A 10,495-nucleotide genomic window follows, 5' to 3' on the forward strand; every position below is an offset into this window, starting at 1 on the left:
ACAACCCTCACCCACTCTAATTTATGCTTGCACCAGCAGGAATAATCAGCCCAGCCTGGCTTTTCCCTGATCTAGTCCACATTCGGCGCACGGTGTTGTAGCCCTGCTTGGTCTCGTCCGCCCCCATCCCAACCCATGCTCTCCAGTGGGAGCAGCTGTCTGGCGAGGGACCAGCCCCTTAATCCCCCTGCCGGTTCTGCCCCCTTCCTTCCTGGTTCTCACACGTGCTGGTTGGGTGCTGCAGTCACATCCAGTACAGGCAACCTCACCCTGGCATTCCATATTGTGCACTGGGTTTTGTCATGACCAAACCTGGTTTGACCCACACTCTGTTCTGGTGCTCGGATTTGCCAGTGGATGACATGAACTGATTCAGCCTGGTCTGCCCCCGACCCATGCCAAATGTATGCCACTGGGAAACTTTCCATGGCCTATTCTGGGCTGTTTCCTTTCATGCTTCTTGCGCTTACCTGCAGGGATTGTGTCCTGCCAGAGGAGTTGTCCAGGCTCCTCCATCAGAACCCCTCCCAATGCCAGATTTTGCACATACCAGGGAGTCCATGAGGCAGCCCTACTCAATTCACCTCCTGTCCTAGCAGGAACAGTGGCTTTTCTTGGCTGGCTTTCAACCCATTCTGGTTCTTGGTGTTAGATGTTTCAGCCCAGCCATGGCTCGTCCATACCCACATACAGCTCACACTTGGCTCAGTAGGGGGTTGAGACCTAGCCTAGTCCATCCCACATCTATCCTGGTTCTCCAGAACACCAGACGGTGTTGGAGTCTGGGCTGGCCTGGTGCATCCAATCCCAGTCCACACTAGTGCCATGGGAGAGTACAACTGTTTCCTAGTTAGAACACAGCCCCTATTCCAGCACACTTGCCCCATGGTGGGAACCTCAACCCAGTTAGGGTGTCCCCTTAGCTCCCCAGTTGGGCCTGTTCCCGGCCGTAGATCACGCACCTGCCAGTGGTTGCTCTGACTCAGCTTGGCTCAGTCCCTCACTTGTCCTGGCCTCTGCCTTAGACACTGTGGCTTAGCGTCCTTGACTCATGTAAACCAGTAGGTGCAATAGCCTAGCTCGGCATGACCTGTGTTCCATCCTGGCTTCTAGTTTCGCTTGTAGGCTAAGGTTTGCTCAGTCCTGCCCAGTACATTCTGTTCCATGACCAATTGATACATTAGCCAGCAGTTGGAGCTACTTTGCCCAGCTTGTCCGACCCGCAGGTCTGGACCACATGTTCACCAGCAGGAACTATGACTTTCAAGGAGAGTTTTCCAAGTTCCTCCACTTGACCCACTCCCAGACCCAGTTCTTATACATGCCAATGGGTTTTAGGCCAGTGCCCAGTGCAGTCTGGCCTTCTATTTGGCCTTGTATGAGCTGGTGAATGTTGCAGTCCGGCCCACCCCACACCCTATTCAGGATGCACATTCGGGTGCTGCTGCCTTGACAAGTGCAGACTGTTGTGGGTTCCTTTACCTGTGATTGATGGCAGGCTCCTTGGTCACACCTAGCTTAATCCAAAACCACCCAAACTCTTGGGCTTACCAGTTGGGCTAGACTTTCCACAGGGTTTGGCCCACACATCCCACACAGAATCTACCCCCAAATATGGTTCTCAAGTGCTACTTAATGTTATGGCCCTGACTAATGTGACCAGTCTCCTGATCCATCATCATGTCAGGTAAAAGGATATCCTGCTGGACAAGCCCAGAGCCTTAGCTTCTGCATGAACTGGTGTTCACCGCTCAGCATTGTTAAGTGATTAGAAGTTCTTCAAAGGAAGAGTTACTGCCATTGGGAATCTTTAGGATTGACTTAGATCCCAGAAGCACAGTGGGATCAACCTGGATCTACCTAAGCAGCCATTCAGACAACCAATACCCCAGAGCTCCCCGGCCGGGCAGCCAACAGGCAGAGCCTGGCACCAAGTGGTACACTGGCCAACCTGGGGACAGCTCCACCACGTGCATATGGTGGCTGGAGTTGGGATCCGAGCAGGACGCCCCATCCTGGAGCCCCCAGCAGCCTCCTGGCTGCTGGAAGTTTAAAACCCCAGGCCCAAGGTTGCGCCCCTCAACATAGGCCTTTATTTAGGAAAGAAGAGTTTATCATGGGTGCCAGGGTGGTGGGGAAGGGATTATCATTCTTTCAATCTTTTATTATAAAATATTTATTGAGGACCTAATATGTGTGTGCCAAGTATTTCTTACTAATCTGTGGATATTTCATAAAAGGAAATAAATATTACATCTGCTCTTTTGGAGCTCAGCAAGTGTGTTTATGTGTTGTGGAAAGAATCAGAACAAGAAACAAATAATTTCAATTTTTCATACCCAGAGAGATATGATGTAGATACTGGACAGGTCGCCATGTTTTTTTACATTGGTACATGATTCATTTACTAGGAATGATAATGTATGAAAATGTTCTTCGAACAGAGAATGTCATTGTTATAAACTTGTTTGCAAATATAGGATAGTTAATTAACATTATCTCCCTTGCACTATCTCGGGGGAAAGAGAAAAAACACAGGTCTTTCAACTCCTAATAAGGTCCCAAGGATTTCCTAGCTCATAAAAATCCCATGGGCCATTCCACCAAATAGCTTTTCTGATGCTGGCAAATCCCATCTGTCACCACCTATGCTGGCAAGGAAACACAGATGATAACCATCACCAGAAAGTATAGTGATACATGGTTTCTCAGTTTTTCAGACACTGAAGAAGCTGCTGTGGCTCCCATGGTCCTAAATTTGTTGAGAGTAAAAGAAATGTCCGTGGATGCCAGAACCTATAAAACTGTGTCACATAATGCAATGTAATTAATCAAGAAAAAATAATTTTCCAAAAAAAGTAATGTCCTTTTTGGATTGTTCATTGCAATGCTCATCCATGGCAATTCCCTCTCTGTGAGAATAGGAGGTCCTCTCTGAATCCTGAGGTCAAAGGGTGAGTGTGTTGATGGTATCTGTTCTGCTAACTCCTTATAATCTTTAAGCCTTGCATGCCTCCAAATGGTCCATCGCTTTTGTGATGTCAGCATTGACCTGAGAAGGGTAGAATGGACGGGAGGCACTGTAGAACCCGAGTGTTTAAAAGTTTCTTAATCTCCTTCCTACAGAATTGTCCGCAGGTCTTTTTGGAATTCAACTTTGAGGATTCTCTTTGAATTATAAGAGGGGTAAATGAAAATGCTCATAATTATTGGCCTCAGTTCACTCCCTCATCTAGAACACATCCCTATTATATCAGGTTGTTGGTGAGCTGAGTTCTGCTGCTCTAATGTTTCTGTATTTCCACTTCTCACATAGACAAATGAGGGAAGAATGGCCTCAGGAAATGACTCTTCAGTGACTGAGTTTGTCCTGCTGGGATTAACACAACAGCCAGAGCTGCAGCTGCCCCTCTTCTTCCTGTTCTTAGGCATCTATGTCATGGCTGTGGTGGGGAACCTGGGCCTGATTGTTCTCATTGTTCTGAACCCTCACCTGCACACTCCCATGTACTACTTCCTCTTCAACCTTTCCTCCGTGGATCTCTGCTACTCCTGTGTCATAATACCCAGAATGCTGATCAGTTTTGTGAAACAGAACATCATCCCCTTTACTGAGTGCATGACTCAACTCTTTTTCTTTGCTTTCTTTGTAATTGATGAGAGCTATATCTTGACATGTATGGCCTATGACCGTTATGTGGCCATCTGCCAGCCCCTGCTGTACAAGGTCACCATGTCTCCTCAGATCTGTCTTGTGTTGACAGTTTGGGCATATGCAATGGGATTTGTGAATGCTGTGGCCCACACTGGAAGCATGCTGAAACTCAATTTCTGTGAAGACAACATCATCAATCATTACATGTGTGACATCCCTCCTCTCCTCCAGCTGTCATGCACAAGCACCTACATCAATGAGCTGGTGGTTTTTGTTGGGTTGGGAATCAACACAGCAGTAGCCAGCATCACTCTATTTGTTTCCTATAGCCGGATCCTCTGTAGCATCCTGCACATCCGTTCTTCTCATGCCAAGTCCAAAGCCTTCAGTACCTGTAGCTCCCACATAATAACGGTGTGTCTTTTCTTTGGATCTGCATCACTTACATACTTCAAGCCTTTTCCTGGTGACTCTCTTGCTCAAGGAAAAGTATTTTCTATCATTTACACCATTGTGAGTCCAATGATGAATCCTTTCATCTATAGCTTGAGGAACAAAGATGTACATGTTGCATTCAATAAGACAATGAAGAAGAAAATGATCTTGTTTTGAATATGTATAGCTATACGTGTCATTCATGTCAGTTCTTGGTTAATTAAATGATACATAAATCCCTGAAAAAAAGATTAAGAAATTAAAATAAACATGCACATCATTTAGATAATAGGAACAATTTATTTAGTTACATAGATCACAAGTCCAGACAGTGTGGGAAATGGAGTGTCAGCCTTTCAAAATAAGTGTGCTTCAGTAGAAAAGTTGCACAATAATTACACCAAAAAAGACTGCGAATGTTTTGACTCAGAGTGATCCAGAATTGCTTTGAAGCAGTGCTCATGGAGTCACCATGTTGATGAATGTAGACACACTCCTGTATTCTCAATGTTGCAGTCCTCTGTCGCATTGAATGTAGACATACTCCTGTATTCTCAATGTTGCAGTCCTCATTGATTGTTAACAGGGAATTTGTTCTGTGAGAATGCTTTATTTCCACACAAGGAGAAAAATACGTTATGCTTTCCTCAATCCAGCATATGGTCTAAACACTCTGTTGTCTCTGAAGATGATGAGACATGGAGAGGAAAGATATTCTTTTAAGTAGAGGAAGTAGAAATAACCTGACTAAGCAGGTCAAAAATGGGTTTTACTGCTTGGATTTCAAAGCAGGAAAATGAGTAGTTGAACGTGCTATGTGTTCATTGGGCAGGATTTAAATATAAATGTTTACAAATGATTGTTACAGAAAACGTTTTCTTCTTCCTAAATAGATTTCAGACTCTAGCACATCACTATCAGTCATTTTTTCTTACTTTTCCTTGATTTTTTAAAATCAGAGGTTTACATGGCATAAACAATATAGTATTTAGTAAGGAAATGCTTGATGTGTATCTACCCTGTACCAGGTGTTTCTAATTCTATGATCTGAAGGATGATAAAGACGGGAATGTGTGAGGTCTCAGAGGGATGATTGTTTAGACAGATACAGATGAAGTGCAGGTGCTCTTGAGGAGACAGGCATGTGAGGACATGTCATAGGAAGGCTATGCAGAATGATCACATTAAGGTGATGATACAGAGAGTACCTGTGAGCTACTTTAGAGTGGGTGTTTAGAAGGGCCTTTCTGAGGAGGTGCTGGTGAGTATCCTGAGTGCTGAGGACAAAAGGGATACATGCACAGGAGCATTCCATGCAGAGGCTGCTGGAGCCAGGTGACCTCTAGCTGTGTGAGGGCACTGTGGCTGTGATGTGGTGGAGAGGGCTACCACATGGACATTGGTTCTGGCCTAGGCTGCTCCAGTTATTGGTCAGCCACCTTGTTATGGCCCGGAAAAAGCCACAGAAGAAGATGCCCGAAGTGCTTTGCCTCAGTCACTCCTATGCGGAATCCAGATGAAGTTTCTTTCCCCAGCTAGTCTCTGTTATAGATGTTGTGCCCACTTGGGAAGTGAATTAGTGGATATAAGCTGTCTCTCTTTCTCTCTCTTTGTACCACACCTCAACTAATGTACACAGTTTGTAATTCTGACTTTCAAATAAATTCATAAATTTTAAAAAACGAAAACAAAAAATTTTTAAAAAGCCCTCACATGTCAAGCCTTCAGTGTATTACATGAAAAGCTTCTGTGACATTTCAGTGTTGTCTTAATGTTATTTAGTCATCAAAGGTTGACATACATTGAGTTGCCTTTTCCTAAAATTAAGCTGTTGCACCTCTACCTCTGAGACGTTCATTGTGTGGCAGAGTTCTTTTAAAGAAGTGAGTTAGTTAAGTGCCATGATGGCCTTTTGTCTATTTTAAAGAAGATGAAGGTTGGATGGCCATGAGATGCAGGAAGGCACAGAGGAAAGACCCTGTGACCACACAGCGGGTGCCATCTCTATTATAGATGTCAGTGTATTTTTTCCATTTTTGAAATGTATCATACAATTCTATATAGTCTGGGATTCCCCTCCTCCTGTTTTCGACCCGCTGGTTGATTTTTGTAGTAATGTCACAACTCTTCATATGGAGTTACAATTCCATTAGTCTGCTATTTAATGTGCCCTGACATTTCTGGTACAGACAATGTCAGACAGTCCATCTTCCCATTGTCTAGATACATCCAACATTATTGTTAGGAGTCTTGTTTTTTGTTTGGAATCAAGGACACAAATTCTTTTCCATATAACTAGACTTGATTCATTGAAATCTTTTTCTTTAATTAAAACGCAGTTTTTCCAAGTCATGAGTGTTTGAGTTCTGTGACTGCTAATCATGTATATATGATTGTATTAGCTTGCTAATCTTTCCATAACAAAATACCACAGATTGAAATGCTACATGGACAGAAATGTATACTTTTCCAGTTTTGGAATTAGTGGTTGGCACATTTGGTGTCTCCTTAGGCTTTTCTCCTTGATTGCAGAGAGCTGTCCGACCACTGAATTCTCACAGTTATTTCTTCTATGGATTACTTAGCACTGCTTCACTGTGTGATCTGATTTTCATTTTTTAAAAAAGTTATTGTTTATTTAAAAATTTATTTAAAAATAAGTTTGAAAGCAACTTGGTAGTTGTCACAATGATGACCTTCTGATTCAGTTACCTTTTTTTTTTTAAAGATTTATTTATTTTTATTACAAAGTCAGATATACAGAGAGGAGGAGAGAGACAGAGAGGAAGATCTTGCGTCCGATGATTCACTCCCCAAGTGAGCCGCCGCAGCCGGTGCTGCGCCAATCCGAACCCAAGAGCCAGGAACCTCTTCCATGTCTCCCACATGTGTGCAGGGTCCCAAAGCTTTGGGCCGTCCTCAACTGCTTTCCCAGACCACAAGCAGGGAGCTGGATGGGAAGTGGAGCTGCCGGGATTAGAACCGGCCCACATATGGGATCCCGGGGCATTCAAGGTGAGGACTTCAGCCACTAGGCCACACCGCCAGGCCCCTCAGTTACTTTTTAAAGTGCTTCCTTTGCATGAAGAGACAGTAGGGGTGAGTATAACAACATGTTAGGGAAACAGCTCAATCCGCAGTGAGCATTCCTGCCAGCCAAGAAGGAAAGAGGTCTCCCCAGTGGAATGAGGTTCCCAATTCAATATTATTAGGAGATGTGAAAATTACTGCAATCAGCATTGATGCCCAACGCAATTGTGGCAACTCACTGTCAGGAATATCCAAAGGACATGCGCTCAGATATTAAAGTGAATAACCTAGCTGATACAACTGCCAAGGTGGTAGCCTGCCAGGCCTTAGAGAACTAGAAGTGTTAAGTACTTTTTAATTTTTAAGTTTTATGATTATTTATTTTTATTCTAACTTATGGCATTTTATTTTTTATTCTTTGATCCATAGTTTTTGGATTTCCTTTCATCCTATCAAAGTCCCCACCTCCTTTATTATGACAATTTGTCCCTTTATTTTTACAATTTGTAGTCCTGTAAGAACAGAGATAAGTCCATAATTTTGTTTTTTTAAATGTGTAGAAATGACAGAGAGTTTAGTCCCTTACTGTCAAAATGCATTTAACAATTCAGAGGTAGAGATGCATACTGCGTGTGTCTTCACGTCTGGATATGTTAGCCTCTGTTATACTGTTGCTATATGTATACATCCTTTTAAAAAAGCCGGAAAGTAAAATCCACAATAGGAAGAATAGTTAATGCACAGCAACATGAAGTTAAATAACATGTTACAGAATAACCAGTGTTGCTAAGGCAATGAAAAAAAAAGATCAAAATGCTTTGTGAAGAAAACACTGCTACTGTATGACTCATGTGGCACTGAAGGAGTCAATAAGAGAGAGAGAGAGAGAGAGAGAGAGAGAGAGAGAGAGAGAGAGAGAAACAACAGCAGAAGTTCTATGAAGAATGACAATGAAAACAAAAATACTAAAATTCATGAGATGTGGTCAAGACAGTATTGAAAAGGACATTTATAACATCAGGTGCTTACAAAGTTTTGAAATGTCTCAAGCAGATGATCCAAGTTCTTGAGCTTTTAATTCTTGTTGTAGGAGACTTACGTATAAGCTCCCAATATTCCTCAGTAAAGGAGACATGGGCACTTGTGCAAGCAGATGGTTAAAACAGGATGGAAATGTCTGTATTCCTGTGACAGACCGTTAGAATATTACCTCAATTTGCTTGGGACCCTTCACTCGGGAAGAGAATCCATGATTAGACTGAGACATGCTGTTTGCAGAAAAGGAAACCCTTCCCAAGGTCATGAAAGAAGTAACAAGTGCTCAAGAACCACATGTCCACAAGTAGCTAGGACCTGCTGGAGTGATTTCTCAGACACTCACCTGACACTACATAGATACTTACACAACCATGGGTTAGTTATGGAGGGACCGATTGACAAGCAGACTTTACCTACATACCCTCTGCTGGTGGCTTTAAGGACCACTTTGGTAGAAGAAACAGAGCAGAACAGAACAGAAAAGACAACAGAAAAAAAAAAGGCAAAAGAACTGTATTTATAAAAAGATACTGTCCCTCTCCTTGGGTTCCCATTCACTGTCCAGAACAATGACCCTTATTTGACTGCTAAGATAAGTTGACAAATATCTGTGGACTTATAATTTAATTATAAGCTGAATTCTGGCAGTTCTTTTATTCAGGAAAACTAAATAAGGTGAGCAGGTCCTACTGCCGTAGGAAAATTTGGATGAGATCTCTGAGAATTTGTTAAGCCTTTTACTTGCTTTTGACTAGCGTAAGAACAGCTTGTAACCAGCACGTGAGAGAACCAGGTTCAGGGGTAGATTCTGTGGGAAATATGTGGGCCAAACTCTGTGGAAATACAAGTCCCGCTGGTTATCTCAGGAGTTTAGGTGGTGATGGGCTGAACTATGTGTGAGCATGGAACCTGCTACACTCACAGGTATAGGAATCAAGAATAGTAAGGGCAGGTCCAGGCTGCAGCACCCGTATATGCATCCTAAATAGGGTGTGAAACAGGTCAGGTCACAACATTTACCAGCTCATTCTAGGCTGAGATGAAGGGGCAGATTATACCGGGCAATAGTCTAGCACCCTCTGGGATGTATGATATCTGGGTCTTGGAGTGGGCCGAGTGGGGGAACTTGGAAAAGTCTCTTATTGGGCCATTGATCCTGCTGTTGAGCACGTGGTCCAGGCCTGGGGTTCAGGCAAGCTGGACAAGGTAGCTCCAACTCTTTTCAAAAGTGTGGGTTGATTTTGGAAGAGGCGGACCTGGCATGGCCAAGGAAATCTTAGCGCACCCACAAGTGCAGAAACCAGGCTGGAGTGCAGGTTTTGCCAAGCTAGGCTGTCACACCTACTGGTTTGCATGAGCCAGGGATGGGAGAAGTCTGAGCAGGGCCATGTTCCAGCACCCCTCAGTGAGAGTTGGGACTGGGAGTCTACTGGGTCAGGCTGGGTTGCATCATCTGGAGGCTAAGGCCAAGACAGTGGAGACACTATGCCAACCTGAGTCAGGGTAACCAATGGCATATGCAGATCTATGGCTGGGATCAGTCCTGGTTGGGGAGCTAAGGGGATGCCCTGGCTATGTTGTGGCTCCCACCTGAGAGTGCAAGGCCTGGAGTGGGTGCTGCTATCTGGTCTGGACATGGCAGCAGTATCCCTTGACACAATTGTGGACTTGGTCTTGGGTGTGCTAGAGTTGGCTCTGCTCCAGCACCAATTGGTGCTTGTGAGAACCAGGATTGGTGTAGGGCGGGCTGGGCTAGGTCTCTGCCCCTTCTGAGCCATGTGTGAGCTGTGTGTGTGTGTGTGGACCAGGCTTAGCTGGGCACCAACACCTACAGTGAAGGCCAGAATGGGTGAAGTCCAATTAAGAAAGGTCCCATTTCCTGTCAGGATGGAAGGTGGACTAACTGGTGCTGGCCAATGGACCCACCGATAGGAGTGAGATCTGGCACTGGGAGGGGTTCTAATGTAGGAACTTGGGGAACTTCTCTGTCAGAAGACAGTCCATGGAGGTGAACACAAGAACCATGATAGGGAGCTGGCCAGACCAGGTTAGGTAATGATACCCAATGGCATACATTTGGCGCAGGTTGGTACGAACCAGGGTGGATCAGTTCATATCACCCACAAGTAAATCCAAGCACCAGAATGGAGTGTGGGTCAGGACGGGTCGGGCCTCAACACAAGCCATTTCATATGAGGACCAGGACTGGGTGCTGGGTGGGTTGGACTAGGCTGTACCCCCCACCAGCGTGAACTGGAATTATTGGTGGGCTGGGCTTGGCCAGGCTACAGAACCCACTGACAAATGCCAAGGTGAGGTGGGCCATGCCAGACTGCC

The 10,495-nt window shown here is 44.5% G+C and overlaps 1 protein-coding gene across 1 annotated transcript; it reads left to right on the plus strand.

Moving 5' to 3' along the window:
- The first annotated feature begins 3,325 nt into the window (after positions 1–3,325).
- LOC101532007 (olfactory receptor 8B8-like) lies at positions 3,326–4,267 on the plus strand. The gene has a single exon (XM_058662551.1). The coding sequence runs from the start codon at positions 3,332–3,334 to the stop codon at positions 4,265–4,267; it is 936 nt and encodes a 311-aa protein (XP_058518534.1). The 5' UTR covers positions 3,326–3,331.
- The last annotated feature ends 6,228 nt before the right edge of the window (positions 4,268–10,495 follow it).

The sequence above is a fragment of the Ochotona princeps genome, chromosome 4, assembly GCF_030435755.1.
Source record: "Ochotona princeps isolate mOchPri1 chromosome 4, mOchPri1.hap1, whole genome shotgun sequence".
Lineage (NCBI taxonomy): Eukaryota > Metazoa > Chordata > Mammalia > Lagomorpha > Ochotonidae > Ochotona > Ochotona princeps.